General features: G+C 53.0%; 1 protein-coding gene across 6 annotated transcripts in view; it reads right to left on the bottom strand.

Moving 5' to 3' along the window:
* Rph3al (rabphilin 3A like (without C2 domains)) overlaps positions 1–24,985 on the bottom strand; it is a 147,295-nt gene that overhangs the window by 55,687 nt on the left and 66,623 nt on the right. For all 6 annotated transcript variants that reach the window (XM_052756029.1, XM_052756027.1, XM_052756032.1 and 3 more), the window contains exon 4: positions 23,925–24,054. In XM_052756029.1, coding sequence (XP_052611989.1) covers positions 23,925–24,054 — 130 coding nt within the window. The remainder of the gene's footprint in view (positions 1–23,924; positions 24,055–24,985) is intronic.

Genomic DNA, 24,985 nt, shown 5'->3' with positions numbered 1-24,985 from the left:
GAACCATTTCCATTTCCCTTTATAAGTTTAGTCTTTGTTTTCAGATTCCAATACAGAAAATTAAGCAGCCAGTATTTAAAAAGGATGGACGAAGGAAAGGCCGTGCAAGAAAGAGTAAGGCAGCCCCTCCAACAGGCAAGGGGAGCCTGGGCCTGGGGGAAGCCACTGGCTTCCTGCCCAGATGGGCTGCCCACGAGCAGAACTGCCGTCTGCAATGGAACACTGGCTTCTGGGGGTCTGGCTGCCTCATGCAGCCTGCAGCCTGCAGCCTGCAGCCTGCCATCACATCAGGGCTAACGAAATCACACCTGACTCAGATCAGAGGCGACAACACTTGAAGCCCTCAGACTATGTGCCCCGGGTCACTCTTCTCCATCCATCCGTGTCCCTTTGCAGATGTGTGTCCCAGCCTCTAGAACACAGGGAAGGGGCCAGCTTGGGGATGGTCAATAGGACATAGGCTTTGGGCAGGCCAGAAGCAGACGGTGCCCTTTGGAGGCAGCCTTGGCCTTTGCACTTCCTCTAACCTCCATTTTTCCTCCCTCTGCATCTGTGGAAATAGACAGCCCGTGCCACATTGTCAAGATCAAGGAAGGTTCTTGGCACAGCGCGGGATGAAGTCCTTTGCTGGCACATCCTTCTCAATGAAGGATACATTTAGCACAGCCCAACCCAGCAGGTATCCACATCCTATCTCTCACCCCCACTCAATAATCCCTCCCCAGGAATTCCAAATGGTGTTTGAACTCCCCCTCTATCACCTCTGCACGATCCACACTCACCACCATGCCTAGCCTACACCATGGGCCCCAAAGCAGTGTGTCCCCCCCATACCAGCCAGGCCCCCAATTAGTTCATGACACGCAGCTGACTGATCTCAGCAACATGTCCTTTCTCCTACCCCTGCCAGTCTAAGGGACTTCAGCGGTTTCCTGCTGCATTTGAGTGAAGACCCCCCCCTTGCATGTTGAGGGATGTTCAGGGTGGACCCCCTCTCCACCCCTGGCCTCTGTTCTTACCTGCCTCCTGCTCTACAGCCTTGTGCTCTCCACTCTGCACATCAGCCACCCTGGCCTTCCCTCAGTGCCTCATCCTTGCTCTGCGCCTGCCCCGGGATCTTCCTACGTGTTGTGGCCTTGACTGGGATGTCTCTGACCACGCGGTCTTCTTCACTGGCCTGTATGTCCCTTACACCACTTCTTCGAGACGGGCTTCTCTGCTGCCTTTCCCAGTAGAAACCCCACTGCGGGCACTAGCCTCTTCCTCCCTCGGTCAAGGTCATGCGTTTGTCCTCCCCTGCAGACAGGGCACAGGCCATGTCTATTGTTGCCTGCTTTACTGTTCCCAGTGCCCGTCATGACTATCTGCAGAAAACACGAAGGAGCAAATGGAAGCTCCCTTTAGTACTGCAGCCTAGAAGATGAGATGTGGTCTCCCCTGGAATATGCCAAAGTGGCGGGATGCAGGACACAGAAACACACAGAGCCAGGTACGTGCCCAGTGGTGTTGAGGAGTGGGATGCTGGGGGGGGGGGGTCAGACGGGGAAAGGCATACATAGTGTGGGGTCTCCAGAGGAGGTGGTGCCACTGGCTGTGGGGAGGGGTTTGTTCTTAAGGGATGAAGCATGAATCCAGCAGGGCAGGCCTCAGAAGAAATGACAGAGAGCATCCTTTGCTAAGGCAGGCAGCAGAGCTCCCCATCTTACTTCACAAGAGCACTCCCATGGCACAACCTGGAGGCTGCCTATGTGTAGAGTATCTGTCCTGAGGCTGGATCCGGTGTCCCCCCAAAATGTCCTCCTAATACTCACTTCAGTTATGCCCAGGAAGCCAATGCCACTTGTCCCCTTCCCAGACCAAATCCAAGAGTCAGAGAGCCTGGCAAAAGAGCCTTCAAGGGACAGGCATTGAGCTCAATCGGCAGAGAGCTTGCCCATCACCCCGGAGCCTTGGATTCCACCCCCAGCGCTGCACAAACCAGGGGCGGTGGAATGTTCCTGTAATTTCAGCACTGGGGAGGCAGAGGCAGGAGGATTGAGACTTTAGGACCATCCTCAACTACATGGTAAGATAACTCAGGCTACACGAGACCCTGTCTCAAAAAAATAAAAATAAAATTAAAAATTAAAAAGGTTCTCAAAGGCGGAAAGATCAAAACCCTGGTGCCTTTGCCTAGGTCCCTGTGAGTTCTCATCGGGTGTCCTGACCCAGCAATCCATGGCATTGCACTGGGATTGTGCTTGCCCAGCTGCTCGGAGGGGCTGGAGGGGTGGGAAGGGAAGGAAACCGCCCCAAGAGCAGGCCCAGCACCTCTCAGGACAGCTGTCTGGAAGCATTTAGGACAGGGCAAATGGCCGCACACACCTGGAAGGGTCTGGGGCTTCTAAGGCCTGTCAGTCACCACGTGGAGACTCATGCTCGTGGTACTTCATCAACCCAGGAGGTGAGATCACCTCAGAGGCCACACCAGGAGGGCCGAGCAACCTAAACTGTGCTGCCGAAATGACGGTCACGACAGCCAGAGTTTGTTATTTATTTTTTAGAGGTCTTGCTTGGCTGCCCAGGCTGTATCCAAATCTCTCCTATGCCAGCCTCAAGAGCAGTTGGGACTACGGGACAAACCGCTTAGAACAGTGTAGAGAAGTATTTGGTGCTTCAGAGCATGATTCCTATTGCCTATAAGGTGTTGTTTTAGACATTCTGAGAGCCGGGCGGTGGTGGCGCACACCTTTAATCCCAGCACTCAGGAGGCAGAGCCAGGCGGATCTCTGTGAGTTCGAGGCCAGCCTGGTCTACAGAGCGAGATCCAGGACAGGCACCAAAGCTACCCAGAGAAACCCTGTCTCGAAAAACCACACACACACACACACACACACACACACACACACACACACACACACACACACACACATTCTGAGGACAAAGAGACCTGGTGGTACCCCTTCAAATGGAGGTGCGTATAAATAAGGAAAACCTCTTGGGATGCGACGACACAGTGGTTGGGTAGGTAGGGTAGGTAAAGGCACTGGCTACTAAACCTGACAACCTGAGTCCTGTACTCCCAGAACCCACATAGTGGAAAGAGAGAACCACTTCCTGAGAGTGGTACAAAGTGTACCCCACATATATGAGCATCACCCCCCCCACACACACACAAAGTTAGAAAAAAAGGGTTACAGTCATTTCTCAAAAGATCCAAAGTATTGAAGCTGAGGAATGAGACAGTTTCCACGGATAGGCCTGTCCACACGCCACAGTGAAGCAGGGAAAAGCAGTAGCCACACAATGTGGTCTCAGCACGTGGACAGGCCACATGAAGTGTGAGCCTCCAAGTGCGCCACTCACCCCACATGCTGTGCCTGATGCTTGAAAGCAAAGCCACAAAAGATGACTAAGTCATAGTGCGCTCTGGGGAAAGCCGTGCCAGTATTGAAAACGATGGTGGTGTAAACAGGAAAGGTGACGACAAACCCCGGCGAAGCTGTGTAGGTAATGAAATGGGACGATACACACAATAAGTTAAAAATTAGCTTGTAAACAGCCGGCATAGCCTGATGTAGGCAAGCTACCGTATAAATATGTATGTGTGCGTAATGGATTCAGAAGTCTATCCACACACAGAAGACTTCTGGGAAGGTATCAGCCAAAATGTAAATCAAATAGTGCTAAGTCAAAATCTATTTTATTTTACAGTGTGTGTGTGTGTGTGTGTGTGTGTGTGTACGTGTGTACACGAGCGTACGCATGCGTATGTGTGCGTGCGTGCACACACGAGCCACCCAGCACAGGTGTGAAGGTCAGAGGACAGCTTGTGGGAACCAGTTCTTTGCTTCTACCACATGGGTTCTATGAACCAAACTTGGGTCATCAAGCATGGTGGCAGGTGCCTTTACCTACGCAGCCATTTTGCTGGCCCTATATAAGCAGTTTATATATATATATATATATATATATATATATATATATATATATATATATATATATATATCTTGGGCTACAGTTACGTGGCAGAGCCTAGCATGTGTGATGCTGAGTTCAATCCTCAGAACCAAGATAAGCAGAATTCCTCTCCATTCCTCCCCCCTTGCCTCCCTCATCCCTCCCTCCCTTCCTTCTGTGCTGTGGATGGAGTTCAGGGTCTCAGGAGTGCTATAGTGGTGAGTGCTCTATCACCAAGTGACATCCCTAACCCTAGAATTCCTATTTAAAAGAAGTCTATGCTAGCCCGACAGAGGTGGCACACACCTTTAATCCCAGCACTCAGGAGGCAGAGGCAGGCAGATCTCTGAATTCCAGGCCAGCCTGGCCTATAAAGTGAGTTCCAGGACAGCCAGGGCTACACAGAGAAATCCTGTCTCGAAAAACAAACAATACTTTGGGAAAAACTTGCCCTTTACTTCACCAGGTCTGGACTTGTGCAGGCCAGGGTGAGGCTGACCACCCACGGCAGAAGGAGCCTGGCTTACTGGTTAACTGGGTCAAATGAAGAGCCAGGCCAGGCGGTAACACTGGGTCACCAACCCCACTGATTGCAGGCTCAGCCTTGCTTGATCCTCAGGTCTTTTCCAGCTGCCTGCAGCTGCACCACCAGCCTTGTTAGGCAGAGGAGTGGAGAACAGTCTTGTTGCCATAGATTCAGTATAAGGACCCCAGGCTCCACTGCCAAGCAACCTAACACATACAGTTCAGATATTGATGTACGTGGTATAAATATTTAAACACTGTGTGGTGCTTATACTGTGCGGGCACTGAGGTCACCGCTTTGTGTAGACTCGTTTAATTTTCAGAGTATCTCTGTGAAGTAGGGATTTGGGGTCCTGTCTTACGACCCAGGGATAATCTGAATAATTTAGCCATGGGGAGCGAGAATGTGAGCCTGGTTCTGTCTGAGATAGATGTTGGTTTTGGCTGCAGCTGCCAGGCCAATTTTGGTCAGGGCACTTTTCCTACTACATGGACCCAACTCCACCTTCTCCACCTAGTGTTAAGGCAGGGCTGACTCCCTGGACCCCACATCTCATCCAGACGTACAAACGAGGTTGAGCCTCATATGGGAGAGGGCCCAGCCTGGTTCTTCCCACTCACCAGGACATAGCTAAAGGAACCTAGATTCCAGACCTTATCCTGACCACCTTCAAATACTGTCACAAACAGGGCCCAAAGGGACACAGCCATCATTGCCTGGACTAAGCCAGAAGCCAGGAGGCAGCTGAAGCAGACCTGCAGAAGGGTTTCCCACCCTGATGGTCCACTGGGGAACCTGCAGTTCTATCCCCTCTCAGCCAGGAGAATCAGCCAGGCAGGCTCCCCTCCATCTGAGCCACCCATAAGGTAGGGACCACATGCAACCCCCAGATCTGTGCCAGCTCCCCCTGCCCCCACCCTACCTCTCCTGATGAACAGACACCATTCTGCTGATTTTAGGACTAGGCTTCCAAAACCCGCCTCCCTCCACCTGCCACTCACAGTCACCGCGGTGTCCCCGACAGAGGGGAGGGTTAAAAAAGGCAACAGTGCCAGCTCTTGATTATTATTCACACAGCCCATAATAAGAAATCATGGCTAGATTCGGCTTTGGGTTGTTTCTGCGCCTGTGTGGCTCTGTGGTGAGCATCTGATCAAAACATTGAGACACTGTAATAACCTTAGGCCCTGACAGATTTGGCCAGGGTGGGTACCAAGGACAGTGCTCAGCATGTTCTCTTTTTAACCCTTTCTGGTCCCAGTGAACTTCCTCATCCCATTCCAGGCTCAAAGATTGAATTTGGGGTTTCTATTGTCTTTCTTGTGGGCCACAGAATCAGGTGGTATGCAGAGTGGGGATAGGAGGGCAGTGAGAGAGGGAACAGGAGTGTGCAGTGTGGGGGCAGGGAACAGGGATGTGCAGTGTGGGGGCAGGGAACAGGGGTGTGCAGTGTGGGGGCAGGGAACAGGGGTGTGCAGTGTGGGGGCAGGGAACAGGGGTGTGCAGTGTGGGGGCAGGGAACAGGGGTGTGCAGTGAGAGAGGGAACAGGAGTGTGCAGTGTGGGGGCAGGGAACAGGGGTGTGCAGTGTGGGGCCAGGGAACAGGGGTGTGCAGTGTGGGGCCAGGGAACAGGGGTGTGCAGTGTGGGGGCAGGGAACAGGGGTGTGCAGTGTGGGGGCAGGGAACAGGGGTGTGCAGTGTGGGGCCAGGGAACAGGGGTGTGCAGTGTGGGGGCAGGGAACAGGGGTGTGCAGTGTGGGGCCAGGGAACAGGGGTGTGCAGTGTGGGGCCAGGGAACAGGGGTGTGCAGTGTGGGGGCAGGGAACAGGGGTGTGCAGTGTGGGGGCAGGGAACAGGGGTGTGCAGTGTGGGGGCAGGGAACAGGGGTGTGCAGTGAGGGGCCAGAGAACAGGGGTGTGCAGTGTGGGGGCGGGGAACAGGGGTGTGCAGTATGGGGGCAGGGAACAGGGGTGTGTAGTGTGGGGGCAGGGAATAGGGGTGTGCAGTGTGGGGGACAGGAACACAGTAAGCGAGGGAACAGAGGTGTGCAGTGTGGGGCAGGTTTGATATCATTATCAAACAATGATATTTTGAAATTTCAAACAGCATGGAGAAAGAACATGGAAGGTTCCTATATTTACTGACAGGGACCCCACTTGGGGATTGAACAGTTCAACAGTACAGTTCCAGAGCCGTCCAGAAGGGATAAGGGCTCAGTAGTTCCTGGTGAAGAGCCGGTGGGGGCACTCGTGTGTTTCAGACATCGAAGGGGATACACCTGAGTCTCATGGTGCGTAGAGGGGGAGGCAACAGACGACACTGACTCCCCAGGGGTGAGCAAGGACTGGAAACCGACATAGATGCACAGGACCATGCCGTCCTGGATTCCTGAAAACAAGCTTCCCAGACTCCTTTGGGCCTGACTCACTGCACACCCCTGTTCCCTGTCCCCTCACTACACACCTCTGTTCCCTGGCCCCTCACTGCACACCCCTGTTCTCTGGCCCCTCACTGCACACCCCTGTTCCCTGTCCCCACACTGCACACCCCTGTTCCCTGTCCCCACACTGCACACCCCTGTTCTCTGGCCCCTCACTGCACACCCCTGTTCCCTGTCCCCACACTGCACACCCCTGTTCTCTGGCCCCTCACTGCACACCCCTGTTCCCTGCCCCCACACTGCACACCCCTGTTCCCTGGCCCCTCACTGCACACCCCTGTTCCCTGCCCCCACACTGCACACCCCTGTTCCCTGTCCCCACACTGCACACCCCTGTTCTCTGGCCCCTCACTGCACACCCCTGTTCCCTGGCCCCTCACTGCACACCCCTGTTCCCTGGCCCCTCACTGCACACCCCTGTTCCCTGGCCCCTCACTGCACACCTCTGTTCCCTGCCCCACACTGCACACCCCTGTTCCCTGGCCCCTCACTGCACACCCCTGTTCCCTGCCCCCACACAGCACACCCCTGTTCCCTGGCCCCTCACTGCATACCCCTGTTCCCTGGCCCCTCACTGCACACCCCTGTTCCCTGCCCCCACACTGCACATCCCTGTTCCCTGGCCTCACACAGCACACCCCTGTTCCCTGGTCCCTCACTGCACACCCCTGTTCTCTGGCCTCACACTGCACACCCCTGTTCCCTGGCCCCTCACTGCACACCCCTGTTCCCTGGCCTCACACAGCACACCCCTGTTCCCTGGCCCCTCACTGCACACCCCTGTTCCCTGGCCCCTCACTGCACACCCCTGTTCCCTGGCCCCTCACTGCACACCCCTGTTCCCTGGCCCCTCACTGCACACCCCTGTTCCCTGGCCCCTCACTGCACACCCCTGTTCCCTGGCCCCTCACTGCACACCCCTGTTCCCTGGCCCCTCACTGCACACCCCTGTTCCCTGGCCCCTCACTGCACACCCCTGTTCTCTGGCCCCTCACTGCACACCCCTGTTCCCTGCCCCCACACTGCACACCCCTGTTCCCTGCCCCCACACAGCACACCCCTGTTCCCTGGCCCCTCACTGCACACCCCTGTTCCCTGCCCCCACACAGCACACCAACCAGTCTGGCTAAGGTAAAGCCTCCCTGGAGGCCTCATCAGCTCCTTCCAGCTCCAAAGGCCGCTTCTTGCTTCTCTACCCAACTTGCCAGCCTAGGCACTTAGAACTGTTCAGACCTGAATCACACATACCCTGTCTGAATCACCACAGGACTAAGGCTCAGGCCAGTCACCTTTGGGGACCAGCAGTAGCAAGCCACTCTTCACCTTTGCAAATCAAATCACTTTCAGGCCTGGAGGCAATGAGGGTAGGGGAAGGCCTGGGTGATGGAGGAAACCGATTCACATCAATCTTGCTCCTTGCTGTGTGGTTACATAGAGTTACAATTCCTAACAATGATAATAGCCACCATTTATCGAGCACGTATCCCATGCCTGGCGCCACGTTCAGCACCCAGCATACATTATCATTATCAAATTTAATCTTAGTGACTTTTTACAACAACTCAGCCAGGGAGGCTTTAATGATCTGACTATCACGGATGAGGAGCTGAAGACGCCCGCCCCCCCTCCGCCCCCAAGATGCTGGGCTGCTCAGCCAAGTTCACACATGGAGGAGAGGGCAGAACTAGGTTGGGCCCCTGAGACCCTGGTGGGTTTGGGTTGCAGCTCAGTGGTAGAGTAACATGTGCAAAGCCCTGATTTGATCCAGCGCTGGGAACAGCATGCGTGGAGGCAGGGTGTAGGTGGGCGGGGGGCGGGTACTTGTATAAACTGTGCTTTATGCTAGACCCAACTCAACACTATAGCATTGATGTCTAGGTGCTGGGATATTTGTCAGGGTCACACAGGTTAGGAAGGGCAGGGTAAAGCCCCCTCCCAATCAATCTGGCTGCGTACCTGAGCTCTAGTGCCTGCATATTAAGAAAGATGTTTCTAGGCTCAGAGATGGATGTCACTGGTTCTCAGGGGGTCAGGGAACACAGTGGATAGAGCTATCCCTTGAAGATAAACTTCCCAAATAGACACTGGCCTCAGCAGGGATGTGATCCCTACACAAAGCTAATGCTGCCTCAGGTCCTGGTTCCCCGGGCCTCCTTAGGCAATCTCTTGCCAAGAGGTACCACCCATCTTGCTGTAGATGCACTGGGATGGCCAGTGTGGACTATTGTATCTGGTTTTTAACACGAGTTCTGGGGAGTTAAACTCAGACTTTCAGGCTTGCATGGCAAAGGCTTTTCCCCACTGAGCCACCGCTGCAGCCCAAGACCAGCTTTTGAAGCTGGGCATGGTGGTACACCCACACATAAACCCAGCCTCCCTGGGGAGGCTGAAGCAAGAGTACAGTCTGGGCTATGTAACAAGAAAAAAGGAAATGAAAGGAAAAAAAAAAACTTTTCATATGCTAAAGACGTGGCTAGTGACTTCTAAGACAGCTCAGGAATGAATCGGCTGGTCATCAAAAAGACCAGGGCACGGTTAAAGGGTTGGGACTGTGTCCCCACCCCTCAACCTCAGAGGAGAGGAAAGAGCTGAAAATTGAGTCAGGTGTCATGGTCAACAATGTGATCAGTCATCTCAGCCTCCATAGAAAGCAGAAGGGTGGGGTTCTAGGCTTCGGGACAGTGGAACACAAGCAGGTCACTACGAAGAAGTCCTGCGCTCCTCCCTACACCTTTTCATCTGAGTGCTTTGTAATGTCCTTTCTTTTTTTTTTTTTTTTTTTTTTTTGGTTTTTTCGAGACAGGGTTTCTCTGTGTAGCTTTGCGCCTTTCCTGGAACTCACTTGGTAGCCCAGGCTGGCCTCGAACTCACAGAGATCCGCCTGCCTCTGCCTCCCGAGTGCTGGGATTAAAGGCGTGCGCCACCACCGCCCGGCCGTAATGTCCTTTCTAACAACCCAGGAAGTCCATCTCCCTGAACTCTGAGCTGGTGGTCTGGCACTGCACAAGAGGGACTTCCGACCAGCATCTATCTGAAGTGGGGTAGAGCCTTGGGGAACTGAGGCCCGATCTGTGGGACCTGACTGAACTGGAGGCCTCCCAACTAGAAAATCTGCTGCCCAGCTGATCCCCACATATTTTGGGAATCATCTTTGTTTTTTTCCCCCCTCATTCTGGGGCCTGATCTCCAAAACAGAGACATCCAGTCTTGTTTTTGGAAGGCTCATGGTCTTCATGGGAGGGTGGAGAAGGAGTCTCTGTTGGTTCTCACTATGTCCTATCTAGAACTTGGATAACAATGTCAGCTGAGATCAGGGACAATGACACTGAGGCTCTGGATTAAGCAGGAGGGACAGTAAGGTCCACAGGCTACTGTGGAGAGAGACTTATTGATGTGGCTGGGGCAGGGGTGAGGGAAGGACAGACTCCCTGTTTGGTCTTGCTCTCTCTCTCTCTCCATCCTTCACACCAGCCTCATGTTTTACTCTCTACCCCTGCCACTATGGCTACTCTCCTGTCTCCAGAGTTTTTGCTTGGGCTGAGCCTCATGTCTGGCAAACATCTTTATATCCATAAGACACATCCACAAGTCTCCTCCTCAATGGCTCCTTCCTTGGGCTCCCCCAAGAGGGACTAGTGTCTTCCCTGGTCCCCTTTCAGGTATGAGGCCATCACTAGAGCATTACTGACCATGTCCCACACTGGTGTCTCTTCTGTGATCAGCTCCTCCTGGGACCATGGCTTCTGTGAGTTCTGGGGAATCAAACCAAGGCCTTTCATATGCTGGTAAGTACTCTCTCTATTCCTGAGCCATGCTCCCAGCCCACATTTTTCATATTTAACTTCCAGTGTTGAACAGGAGCCTGGAACAGGGTTGTCTGGCAGGGGAGGGGAGACTGAGTGCTAAACACAAGATTCTACAGGGTGGAATTTGCTCTATGCCTGGGCCTATGGTGGATTGTGGAGCATTTAAGGAGGTGCAATTTCAGAGACTCAATCATTCTTCCAGCTAATATGCCCTCTGTATTCTTAGTAGAAGTTCTTTCTCCAGAACATTCCCAGGGTATGTTGATGTATAGTGGTGAATGTAGCTGTCTTCCAGAACATTCCCAGATACTTGTAGAATGGGTTTAGAAGGTAGGAAGGCAAGCAAGGCTAATTCAGAGACCTGGCCCACAGGATGGGCACTGGTGGAGGAAGGAGATGGGGGCAGGCTTTGGTATTTCAGTCTTTGTCCCTAGAATTCCTTAGAAGAGCTATCTGTCACAACTACATAGGGAAGGTCTGGGAGAAAGGTCAGAGCTGCAGACACCGGTGCGAGGGTTGACACTCAGTACTGCCACGTACCAGAACTCCGAGAGGTGAGGCGGCCTTGGGCTCAGCATCCTTCCATTATTGGAGAGTGCATTGCATTGTTGATTCAATATCCCCAGAACAGACTGTGGTGAGGGACCAGGCATTGCCTGCCTATTTCCAGAGCCCAGCCTGGGCCTTAGGTGCTCAATAAATGCTTACGTGAGGGAAAGAAAACAGTAAGAGCCAGCTACAGGCAGACCCTAGGGCAACAGCACCCTGGGGATCAGGACGAGGTGGCAGGAAGCTTGGTGGCAGGGCCAGATGCAGGTGGGATGGGAGAAGGCACAGCTCAGCCTTGGTTCCAGAGGCTCACTGGTCACCATCAGACAGCCGGTCAGGAGGGGGACTTGAGGGACACCAGCAGACAGCCGGTCAGGAGGGGGACTTGAGGGACACCAGCAGACAGCCGGTCAGGAGGGGGACTTGGGGGGGGGGCGGTTCCAGACTTGAGGAAACAGGGATGCAATTGACAGGATGGACAATGCAAAAAGGGGAAGGGCCATTATTGCTGGACACAGGCAGCGCTAGGCCTGCTGGACCTGAGAGGCGGGGCCGAAGAGAGCGGAGGAGTAAGGAGTCAGAAGATTTGGTGTGGTTGTGGGTCAAAGCACCCCTAGAAACAAAGTCAACACAGACCCCTGGCCGAAGTTAGTAGGTTGCCTCCGGTGCCTAGTCCCCAGACCCCAGCATGGCATCTCTACTTTGTCAGCTCTACCTGTCCTAGAGGAACAAGGGGCCCCTCTGGTCTCCAGGGATTACATTAACCTTCCCACTCTAGCTCTTTCCAGCTCTGTGGACACGACCAGTGGATGCCTTTTTGGAACTGTTTTGTTTTCATTTGAAGAATCCAGCAGACTAGACAAACATCCTAGAGCTTCTAACAATCTCTGGGCAAAGGCACTAATGGCTAATTAGGGACCCCGGCGACAGCGGCAGGCCTAGAGCTCCATGGAAAACAATGACAATCAGGGTCAGGTGCAGACAGGCCCCCTGGGTGGAGCGAGTGCCAATTATGCTGGGAAAGTCAACATGCTGCAGCCGGGGGAAGGAACTGGAGGTCCTGACACCATGTGGAGGCATTTGGACTTCATCCTGTAAGCAGCAGGGAGCCACTGAAGACTTCAGGGCGATAGGGACAGTGATGTGGGCAGAGCAAGATGTGAGAGGGAGGGAGCAGGCAAGCATGAAGAACTGGTGATGAGAGACTGAGAGACGGGAAGGGGACCCCGCAGCAACGCGGCCCCTTCCCTGGACCCAGCTGCTTGGGTCTCAGATGCTAGAGAACCAACTATACTCCTGTCCACAATGGAATGTGGTCTCTCAGAAGGGCAAGTCCAGCTTATCACCCACTCAGTCTCAGATTCTCCATCTGCATCCATGGGAAGAAACATCCTTCTCATCAGAGGTGGATAAAAGGGAAGAGTTTCAAAGGAGAGGGGCTACAGAACCTCCCAAAGCATCTTATAAAGCCCTAATTCTTTGTTTTTAGGTGGGGTTAGGGATGGAACCCAGGGCTTCCTTCATGCTAGAAGAGCAGTCTACCATTGAGTTATGTCCTCAGGCTTTGGCTTTTTTTTATTACTTGAGGCTGGGGTCTCCAGCTGTGCCACTCTGAATGCATCCAATCTTGTCTGATTTTTGAGGTGGGAGGGGGTGGTACAGGGAGCCTAGAGGAGAAACAGCTCTCTCCCCAGCCTCAGCTCCCCTCAGAGCTGCCCTGGTGCCCCCTGGGGTGCAGAAGAACTGGCTAAACACACCCTGAGCTGTGGCCAGTGAGCAGCTGACAGCCATCGGGAAAAGTCTCCAGAAATGAAGGGGCGATGGGAGAGCGAGGAAGAATTGTAGGCCTGCCGGAGCGTGGCAGCTGGCAGGGCCGCCGGGGAGGTGCAGTGCGTGGCGCTGAGCCACACCGTGGACTGGAAATGTCATTATCTCCTATTTACCACAGCAGAGGACAAGCGAATGCGCAGAATTACCTCTGCTAAGAGCCGCTAAATAGATTGGCCAATGGCTCTTCCTGCTGCGGAAGCCTTACGCGACTCTATCCACCAGACATGCAGGAAGGAGCGGAGACTGCCGCAGCTGGGTGGTGGACACAAGGGTGGGGGTGGGAGTCACTGTGACCCAGCCTGGGCAAGCCCACAGAGCCCAGGCAGGTCTGCTTCCCACCCTTGGGCTATAGGAACTCTTATCCACTCGCTGAGGGCTTAAGCCTCAGGATGACTCAAACCAGACCCCCGCAAAGTCTCTGTGTCTGTCCAGACATTTCAAGATCATGACAAACCAGGTCCGACTGTGACAAACCAGGGCAAGGCCGCTTTGTAAGAGGCACTCCTGCCTTAGGAAGCCATTGTTGGGTGCCACTCCCTACTCTATAATCCGCCATGGGCATTGTGGTTGCTTCCGGCATTGGGGAGCCCCATCTACAAGGTGGCACCCTATCTCCTTCTTTTAGGGGTCTCCTGCATGCCTTCTACTCTCTCCCCTTACCACAGGTATGGAGGTAGCGTCTGAACTGAGCTGAGCCACCATGAATGAGCCGTATCTCCAAGCCTCCATTTCTCCATCTGGAAAATGGTCTAAACACTGCTTTTTGCCTGTCACATGATGGTGGTGGGTTGTGGGGACTCAGGACTTCACAGCAATGTCAAGGGACAGAGGGACTCTCAAAGTACAGACCAACCTAGGTGGGCTTCCTCCTGACCCAAGGACACGAGTCACAACCCGAGCCCAAGGGCTAGGGAATGAACTAGAGCGGCTTTGATGTTCCAGAACATCAGGAAGTGTGCTTCAGCTCCCAGCTGCACCTGTCACACAGATTCCCAACCTGTGGATGGTAAGGGGGTGGGCCTGAGCCTCCCAGGATGAATCTGCCCAAACAGCCTATGACACTGTCTGGTCCAGCCCTTTCCTGTCACAGTAGTCCTAAAGTGGGGTAGAGGGATGACGTGTGTGTGTCAGGGGGGATTTTTCATCCAAGGTCACATAGAAGGGACAGTGCTGTGACTCGATGTGGCCTAGTAGTTGTGGGTGCAGGAGGACAGACGCAGATGGACTTAGGCAATGGGGTTCCCCCCGACAGAAGAACCAAGGAGCCTTCTAAAAATAAACTGTGACACCTGGATTTCAGACATGGGTGGGTACATATATGTCGGCAGTGGGCAGGAGGCAAGCTGTGGAGGCCCGTGGGTCCCAGGAGAGAAGTAGATTAAGGAACAGGATGGGAAATGTCTGCCATCTAAGGAGGCAGGCATCTATTCATCACACTCCAGCCCTGGCCCCAGCAGGCTGTGAGTAGCCTAGGAAGGAGCAGCTACAGAGAAGTATGTAAAATTCCCTTATATTATCACATCGTTCCTAAACACAGAATTGGACTGGTTTTTTTTTTTTCTCACATGGGGGGGTCAGGGGAGGGTGTTGATTCTTATGTGGTATGAAGCAAAAATATAAATAAAGGAAATTATGGAATAAGGAATATATTTAGTCCCATCAAGAAAATAGACAGGGGTAGAGTAGGCAAAGGCCTGTAGTTCCATTGTTTGGGAGGTGAAGGAGGGAAGATTAGAAATCAAGGCCATCCTCAACTACACAGTAAGTTTCAGGCCAGCCAGGGTTACTTTGCAAGATCCTCTCTCAAGAACCGCGTCCCCACCCCCAGTCACAGTATACATATAGTATATACATGTGCAAACGCTTGGACATGAGGAAAGGGTTTGGAAGGAAAAACACCCAGGGTCAGGGCTGGGTTAATATTTTACCTACATCTATACAAATGCTTTATAATTCTCCAGCAGTTGCTGTGCACGAGACACCATCTCTAAGAGCATATCACACACTTAGCTCATTTCAACCCCCACAACCACTCCAAGGCAAGAACTTTGATTATCCCCAATTTCCAGGTGAGAACATCGAGACAGGAGAATATAAGCAACTGAATCCAGTGCCCTAAACCCCTAGGCAGCAGTATTATCTTTTAAGACTCCAGGAAGAGATAGCCAGGAGTGTAGCTCAGTGACTTGTCTAGCATGCTTGAGGTCCTGCGTCCCATACCCCACCTAATAAGTTAATCCAGGAAAATACAAGTCTCAAGCACTACCTTGCTGAGATTTTAAGCTGCTGGGGCTCAACTCCCCGACCTTGTCCTAGTCCCCACCAATGACATAAGCAGGAGAAGATGTCTCCTCCCTTTCCACATCGTCTGTTTTCTACAGTACTGGTGATGAAGCCAGGGCCGAGTGCTGGGGAAGTCCTCCCAATAAGTCCCATCTCCAAGGCCCCTTCTTACCCTCTGGAGCCATCAGGCGACCTGGGCTAGAAAAGGGAGGGCCAGGAAGTAAGCTGGGTCACTGCTGAGCTCTGCCACTGTGGCCAAGGACAATATGCACATATAGCCATGACAACGCAATGGAGGTTGAATTCAAGATTCCTACCGTTTTCACCCGCCACAAGCTTCTCATTGTATTTGTTTTCAATTCTTGTAAAATCCACTCTAGCTCACGGGTTGTCCAAAGCAAGGAGGACCCCTGATCTAGTGCTACCAGCTGTTGGTCCCCGGCACGGGGAGGACCAGGTCCACCAGGCTGCTCACAGCTGACTCCAGAGCAACTGGCGTAAGCCCAGGGAGGTGGTAGGTGCCACAGGTTTTGGAAACAGAGTTGAAGTCGGAGTATAGGCACTGGTGTGGTTGGGGCTTAGACTGAGGCTCAGGCTAGGGTAAGAGCCCGCTCTTAGGTCTTGGCGGCCAAGCCTGGGGCAGTCTATGCTCTACTGTTGAAGATGGCTCCTGGGTGCTGAAGAGCTAGGCAGAGGAGCTAGGAAGAGAAGGCGGCTCAGCTCCTGTCCTTTGGTCACGCTCCTCTATTCCTCATGCCCCACTGGACAGCTTTGTGGAGTCACGGGGTGGTCCCTTCTCAATTTTGCTTCATTCCCAATACGGGTGACATGGTCACACACAACAGGTGCCCCGAGCCTGGCCCTGGCTCGCTTACTGGATAGAGAAGTTGACATTGCAACAGCTGGATACCTTGAGATATTATTAGGTCATGAAAACGTCAGCTGACAGGCCCCACACCCTCACCTGCTCCTCCTGCCTTGGCCTTTTCGTGCCAGGCACCTGTGCTCAGACACAGCCTGTTGGGTGAGGCCATTATGACCCTACCTGGAGGAGGGCTTCAGCCTCCACTTAGTATCCCTTTCCTCACCCGAGAAGTATGGCTAGCCAGCTCCCAAGGCAGCAGCTCCGGTGATAAAGTGGGTAAGGAGGCCTGGCCTGGAGGCAGCTGTCACAGGGTCTTACGTAACCCAGACTGGCCTTGAACTTGCCGATTAGTTGAAGATGACCTTGGGGAGAGCACCGCCATGCCAACTTTCGTGTCATGCTGGGCATACCCATCAAAGAACTCTGGCAGTTGAGCCGCACCCCCAACCCACAGTAACCTGAACTTGCTTCATCGTTTTTCTTCCTTGCTTCTGAGTGTCTATGCTGGTGGTCCTGCCAATGCACCACATCCCCCCAAATCTCCCGGAGAGGTGTGTGTGGACCTCAGAACTGCTCAGCCCCCCTTGGATGCCTCTACTGATGCAGGAGCAAGTGCAGATGCCTCAGCCCGGCCCTTCCCTCTGTTTTCAGATTGCCACCCCCTCCGGGTCCCCTTCCTCTCTCCTCCAACCTCAGTCTCCCATTTACCCAAAGCACCAACTACACCGAGTACCCAGCAGCCCTGTGCCTCTCCAGAGCCATGCCTGCCCTAGCCACGCCCTCTTGGGCACCTTGTTATTCCTCCCAGGATTGCTCCCCATGAGTGGAGGCTGCTCAGCTTCTCCCCGTTATCTCTTCTGGGGCTCCTTTTGACTTCCTCCCCTACAGCTCTCCTTTTCCCATATGAGATCTGGGAGGCCGGGGGCGGGGGGCAGGCCTGGCATCCCCGTCTCTCCCCTGGAAGTCAGATAGATACAACGACTAGAGTTGCAGAACTGACGCACAGGCCAGGGATGGAGAGTCAATCCACTGAGCTGTGGGCATTAACTGGCCAAGTGGGCCATAGTCCACCTTCTTCTATTCAGATGACCCCGAGCAGAAGGTCAGCGGTGTGCTGGTGGCAAGATGGGATGAACAGAATGGGCTCGGAACTGCACTGAGTGGCAGTTCCTATATTTAGGGGAAGAAAAGCCTGGCTGCAGGCACCAGGCAAGATGAGTGCCCGTTAATGGAGATGTTCTGCTTGCCAACCCCAGGCGAGGTGGATGTTCCAAGATGCAGCTTGGTGTCTGGTCCAATCCTCTGATCCTAACGACAGGAGCCAAGTCAATTCCTGCCAAACAGCCTTGGCGACAGGCAAGCAGCCAGAGCGGCCCCTCAGGGCAGAGGAATTAAGTGACTTTTTCCGGGAATTTAGGAAACATCAGTGGCCGAATGAAAGAATCCATCTTTGTAATAAGGCACAAACACACGTCTTCCACATTGAATTAGGCCGAGGAAGAGAAAGACACAGCGAGGCCAATTTGAGGCAACTGGGATGAATATGCTGTCACTCAAGGTGGCTGGCAGCTGCTTCTATGCTCTCTCTCCCTCCACACCAGGGGCCGAGGTGCTTAACATCAGGCTTGGAAAGAGACACCCCCAATTCCCTGTTAAAAAAAAAAAAAAAAACCAAAACACCAAAACGGCCACCTCCTAACTCTTATACATTGGTGGCAGGATGTAAAATCATTCAGCCACTGTGCAGAGCAGTATGGTGACTTCTCACAAAACCATCGCTGAACTATGGCGGGATGCAGCAATGTCACTGTTGAGTATATATTCCCAGGGACTTGGAAGTGGGATCTCAAGAGCATACACAGTCACATCGCTTGCAAAACATGGGAGCATTCCAAGTGTCCATCACAGATGACTAGGTCAGCAAAGTATGATCAAATAGACACCTCAGAAGGTTAGTTCCTTCATAAGGAACATGAATTCCAACAGGCACATGCTGTGGTGTGGATAACACTTGAAGAAATCATGCCTAATAAATCTGGTGAAATGCAGATTCTGGCTCAGGGGGTGCAAGGGGACCTGAGAATTTGCACTTCTGGTAAGCACTGAGGGATGTCCGTGCCTCTGGTCCTCAGTCCGCACTTTGAGTAGCCAGCACCTGAATTCTTTGACTCCTCTGGTGTCTTCACCTTCAGGAGGTGCTCTCTGAGGACTAACTGGGGAGGACTCCCAAATCTTCACAGAGGCACACCAGTCCCTGCTCAGAGTCAGCAGACTTTATAGGAAGTGCTACCCCAGCAGATCCGAAACCTACCTAGGGATCTAAGAGAGGAGGGCCAGGAACAGGTGTGAAACGGTAACGGAGAGGGTAGGGAGTGACTCCGCTTCCTCAGATTGCCCAGGCTAGTGGCAGGTAGGAGGGTGGCAAGGAAGTGCCATCTGCTCTTCCCTTGCTCAGCAGCCTCAAGTCCCTCACCCTGAACAGAATGGAGTCTCGGGCTCAGGGGATATGGCACAACCTCTATCCAGCCTGGGATGGTTATGGGATGGTTATGGGATGGTTATGGCAAGTCTCGGCAGCGAGACACAGATCCTCCTTAGCTCAAAATGGTCTGGAATCTGTGGCAGGAGGGATCAGGGGTGACCCACGCCCTGCCTTACAGTGTTTCCCCCATGATGGGCTGAGGCCATGATGACCCCATGGGAACTTTTGCTAAGGGACTGGAGAAAAATGCCGGCTGACCTCAGACCACTACCAGGACCCAGCACACATGATCTAGGTTATGTCAGGCTGCCTCTCCTGGGCCCATACTGTGAGATCCATTTGGCTGAGACCAGAGAAAGCTCCAACTGCTTCCTCAGACTGGTGACAGAACTGTCCTGGGCTCAGATGGTCATCCTGCAGCCAGGCACAGCCTCCCATGGCCAGAAAGCTGGCCTCTCAATTAGGTGGAAGGCTGGTTGACTCAGATCGTAGGCAATTAGGAGTACCAGGCCTCTTTAATTAACCAACCAGCCTCTCCCTTCCCACTACAGCCGGGGAAATGAGGCCAGGCAGCCAGCGCGTGCGTGCGTGCGTGCGTGCGTGCGTGCGTGCGTGCGTGCGTGCGTGTGTGTGTGCAGGGTTTCAGGGCTGCTGAATCTCCTACCTGTATGTTCATTAGCTTGTGGCTGCTGAACACTGTCAGAGATCCTGCTGGAGGGGCATCAGTGTCCCCAGGAGCACCTGAGGACCTGTCCTCCCCCAAGAGGTCTGGCTTGGACACATCCAATGCCAGGGATCTCCCCAGCATCTTTTCTCCTCAGCCAGCCCAAACACACACACCTTTTGGTCTTAGGAGACTGGCTCCTCCAGACAGCTCTCCTGGCTGCTAAATCCTGGGAACCCTAGGTCCCCAACAGCTGTGGGACGTCACTGATATGGGTGTCACTCTAGAGTACTGCCCATTAACCTTGGCAGTCAGGACCTGAGAGAATCTTCTAGATTCCTCTCACCCCCTGAGTACCACAGAGACTGCTCCTCGGTGCTGTATGACTCACTGGCACCAGCACACTAAAAGGGGTCCCTGCCAGCTCGAAACTGATACTGAGAACTGCAAAGGTATCCAAGGCCTCTATGCAGTGACCTAAACTTTGGAAGAGAAGAGACTCATGATGGCAGCTTCACCATAGAGCTCGGGAAAGCGCCAGTTCTTCTAGGCACGGTGGTACCGTCCGGAATCCCAGCATTCCAGAAGGACTGAGTTTGAGGCCGCCATGGGCTGCATATGAGACTCCGTCTTAAGAAAAAAAAAAAAAGAAAGAAAGAAAAGAAAAGAAAAAGAAACAAGACTGAACCATAGCATGGATTCTAATAAGGAAAACATAGGGTACAATCGACTGAATTGGGTTCCTCAAAATTCCACTGTTGAACCCCAACTCCCATTGCAACTACTGGGAGAAAGGCTACCCTGAGAGTAAAGAATTAAGGTTAAATGAGACCTTAAGTGTGAGGCTGTATCTGATATGATTAATGTTTGTAGAGGAAGAGACATCAGGGCTCCTGCCTGGTGCCATATGAGGACCTGGGAGAAGTCATCCATCTGGCAGCCCAGGAAGACTGAATTGCCTTGGACTTCCCAGTCCTCCGAGTCATGGGGAAATAAAGGTCTGTTGTTAAGGCACAGAGTCCTGGCTGACGGATCTGCGGTGTCGCTGTGTCTCTCCTGTGACCCACGAAGGTCAGGTCCATGCTCTGCGGCAAGCCTGCAGTCTGAGCAGGGAGTACCTGGGGCGTCTGAGTCACGGTGGCAGGGTCCCCCATCTTTGCTAGGTGCTAGGGATGGACCAGACTGTGAAGGGCTTCCCTGCACCAGCTAATCCACACCTCCCACCCACCTGGTGCCGATGGCTGCATTGTGACCTTGTCTTACAGATAAAGAAAGTCCCAGAGCGGTGAAGTGAGTGTTAGCAGACCACTCCAGGTCAGCCAACCTGGAAACACAACCCAAGCTGGTGCTGCAGCTCTGGGCACCTCTCTTCCCGCCATGAGGAAAAAAGAAGAAAAGAGAAGCACTCCTCCCCCGCGGCCACACCCAGTCAGGGGTCCTAGGCACTGTCCAGGGCTGGTGTGGGGACAGCATCCTGGCAATTCTGGACATAGGGTAGCCCAAGTGGCCTCTCACAGAATACACAGACACACACATTAGGGCAAAACACCCGACACTTAAAACACACTGTACCCCATCCCTTCTCAGTACTCCATGCCATGTTCAATACTCAGCTTCATCCTCTTAAATACATACTAGAATTCCAGCTCCTGACCTTGAGTTATGAGGCTCTGTGGAACCTGGCCCAAGCTCATCCCATGCCCCTCTGTTCCAGATACTTTCCACCTCCCACCTCCCCGCCAGACAGAGTTTTGCTGTGTGTAGCTCTGTAGACCAGGCTGGCCTCGAACTCACAGAGATCCACCTGGCTCTGCCTCCCAAGCACTGGGATTAAAGGCATGTGCCGCCACCGCCCAGTCTGTTCCAGATATTTTTATTAGCTCTTTAAGCCCAGCTAGTTCTACCCCAGAATCTGTGTGCCTGCAGCTCCCTCTGCCCAGAACATCTGTCCACCAGATCCTCCCAGGACTGACTCTTGCTTGTGTCCAGGCTCAGTTCAGAGAAGTGTCCCCTTAGCAGCCAAAGTCACATCACTGTCTCACTCCGCAGAGCCCTCGGTCTTCCTGGCATTATTTTGTGTTTACTTATTTAAAATTTGTTGTCTCTTTCCAGTCATGGGAAAACAGCTTCAGGGACAGCAAGGGTCTTGCCTACCTTCTAGAACCAGCCTGCACATGGTGGACCTTCATATTTAAAAAATGGCAAGCTGGGTGTGGTGGCGCACCCCTCTAATCCCAGCACTCGGTAGGCAGAGGCAGGTGGATCTCTGTGAGTTCGAGGCCAGCCTTGTCTACAGAGAGAGTTCTAGGACAGCCAGAGTTACACAAAGAGAGACCCTGTCTTGAAAACTCAAAAATTAAATAAAGAATGGTTACCTATAAACGGATAACCCAGTCTTCTTGAGGACATATGAAAAAAACACCCCCAAACCTTCAATGCCCTCAATCTACTAGGCCTCCCCCGCTCCCCCGACCTTTACCCTGAACAAATTTCTGCCAGACCAGCACTCAGTCTCTTTCTCACTGGCAGAGTAAGACACATCATGGAAATGCTCTCCAACCAGCGACCAGCCCAGCCCCAGGGCACTGGGCAGTGGGGGAGGGGAGCCGGGGAGAACTTTTCTCCCACAGCCCTTATCCAGCTGAGGCCCTCCCTTGGGACAGTCCGTTGCCTAGGCAATGGCTCTCTGAGGAGCAGCTGGCATTAACTCTTTAAAAACTGGGACAGTAGCTCACTTTGTGGAAGAGACTGGGACGTTCCCGGGGGAGGAGAAAAGGCACTGCCTGTCACGGTGGTAGCACAAGCCTGGAATCTTCAGAGTAGCTGTGAGGTGGAGAAACAGGAGGAGGAAACTGATGGCTGGGGCCACAGAGGCAGAAGGCTGACGTCACAAAACATCACCCACCTGGTCCCACTCCTGGGAGCAAAGCATTCCCAGGTTCCCACAACCACCACATATGCAGTCTCTAGTTCTGAGTGAAAGAGGAACCAGCACACCCTCCAGGTCTCCGTCACCCCTCTGCTGTGCGTGGACGATCAATCCATACCCTTTAGACTCGTATCACCACAGGGAAGACTGTGCCTCCAGGCCCGGGCTTTCCCACTGATTCACTGGGTATATTAACCTCCTCCACGGTTAGCTTTGGAATGCCGCTGCTGATGCCCTTGTCAAGGCAGCGTTCATGTTTCAAGTCCACGTTTACTGCTACGGTGTGCCCGCCTCCGCTGTCTTCGTGGTGCTCCCCACCCATCCCAGGACTGATTAATCCCTGAAACCATTCAAGTTGACTACGGCTTGTCATCTTTTGTCGTCTTAAGAAGATTCTTTTCCCTCTGTCTTGTTCACTTTAACAACTCCAAGCTTGGGGCTAGAGAGCCGGTTCAATTCCCAGCACCCACACGGCAGCTCACAACTGTCTGTAAGTTCCAGGGGATCCAACACCCTCACAGACATAGACGCAGCGAAAACACCAATACAGATGGGATATAAATAAACTAAATGAATAACGAGAAAGAACTCCAAGCTTAAAACAATGACCGACACGTGGGAGTTGCTTGAGGGTGGGTTCCAGCAAAACTAGGGTAAAACCAAAAAGGCGTGTCCCTGACCTGGGGAGGCATGGACGGGAGTCGTGTGCTAATTACTACACAGTGCAGTTTATAGCTGGCAAAGGAAGAATCCAGAAGAGTTTCACATGATAGCGAGTAAAACTGCGATTCGAAATAATTGCGAACATTGGACGGTACATTATTCCCTGGGAAATAATAAACTAAAGTCAACTATTAAAAAAGTCTTGGGCTCATTATGAAGTGATTTAACTCGTGGCACAGTTTAGTATAAGACAAGGAGAAAATCCACTTGATCTTGGGAAGGCCTTTCTCGCTGGCATCAAGAGAGCAGACGGTCGGTCAGAAGGGAAGCCCAGGCCAGCGCTACTCAGTCCCGAGGAAACAGTACTCACCTAACTGAGCGCCTATGTGCTAGGTAAGGTTTTTTTGGTTTTGTTGTTTTGTTTTGTTTTTTGTTTTGAGTCAGGGTTTCTTTGTGCATCCCTGGCTGTTCTGGAACTCACTCTGTAGACCAGGCTGGCCTTGAACTGGCAGAGATCTGCCTGCCTCTGCCTCCCAAGTGCTGGGATTAAAAGTGTGCACCACCACCACTGCCCAACACTAGGTAAGGCTTTATGAGTTTTGCATTTAATGTATCTGATCCTGGAGTAAATGTGATGGTTGCCCCTATTTTCCAGATTGAGAAAATGAGACATGAGATACCAGACCAATTTCCTGAGGTCGAATGGTTGGTATAAGAGCAGGATTTACACCCAGGCTCGCACTCTCCTTCCCAGAGCTATCTCTAGAAGCCATGCCATGCAATCTTCAGTCCCTTCTTGCCAAACAACAAACGATATCACCACATACGTAAATGTACACATGCACACATGCGTGCACACACTGTCCTGGAAACTGGGATGCAAAGCCATGGGTGGCAGAGCTGACCTGTGCTGGGGAGCTGATTGGCAAGGTTAGAGCAGGGCTTACCTTCCTGCAGTCTTTGCAGAAGACAGAGGCGCTGCCCAGGAAGCCCAGGACCTCTCCGCAGAGCAGACACTGGGAGAGGCCATTGCCCATCACGTTCCGCTGCATCGTTTCCAACCGCTCCACCAGACGCCTGCAGCACAGGACACAGAGTCAGAGGGACTGTGCTTCCTGACCTTAGCCTGAGGACTGCTTGGGCACAGCTGCTGATGGAGTCTAAGCATATACCCCTTCCCCTGGCTAACTCCCAGTCACTCATTAACTTGCCATTAACTGAGCACCTAGGATGTGCAGGACACTGGGAATATTATGGTAAACGGGCCAGACAACACAACACACACGGCCCCGGCCCTCCTGGAACTTAGGTTCAACAAGGGGGGGAAATTCATAAGCAAGAAAACAAGTCAAGTGTGAGGGAACAAGAAGGGACAGATGAGGGGCCAGAGGCACAGTAGATGGAGGCCAGGGAAGGCACTTTGAAAACACAGAGGGCTGAGAAATAGTCCACAAGGCAGAGAAGGGCAGGCAGGGGGCTGAGGCAGATCCCTGGGGATTTGCAGGTCACAGGCTGGAGTCTGGTTTCCATTTGAAGCCGCTCAAGAGTTTGAAGGTGATTTGATCCAAGTGACTTTTTTCTAAGCTCCTGTGGAAATCTGGGATAATGGGGAGGAGAGTGGAAAGGAGGAAATCCGAGCCTCTCTCTCAAAAGAAGGTTGGAGGGTTGGAGGCCTCCGAGCTGCATCCCAGAGGGTAGCATTGAAGGCCGGGTATGGGAGGGACTTTGGGTCAGAGCACCTGGGGGGGGGGGGGTGAGAGGTTGTAGCAGAAGAGGAAAATAAAAAAAACACTTTTTCTTTGAAACTGCTGGATGCTGAACACCCAGGAGCCCAGCTGAGCCTGCACAGGTGCCCCTGCACCGTAGATACCCTCCCCGCCCCCCCTCCTGCTCTGTAACTACGGCCTCCATGGAACTGTTCGACTTGTCAGCCATTCTGCTTCTGGTACCCAGCGGATGCTCAGTGGAAACTCTTGAATGGATGAAGACTAGTACGTGGCCACATCAA

The sequence above is a fragment of the Peromyscus californicus genome, unplaced genomic scaffold, assembly GCF_007827085.1.
Source record: "Peromyscus californicus insignis strain IS unplaced genomic scaffold, ASM782708v3 Scaffold_3__1_contigs__length_106647218, whole genome shotgun sequence".
Classification (NCBI taxonomy): Eukaryota; Metazoa; Chordata; class Mammalia; order Rodentia; family Cricetidae; genus Peromyscus; species Peromyscus californicus.
The sequence above is the reverse complement of the archived record's forward strand: the minus strand, read 5'-3'. Positions and strand labels throughout refer to the sequence as shown.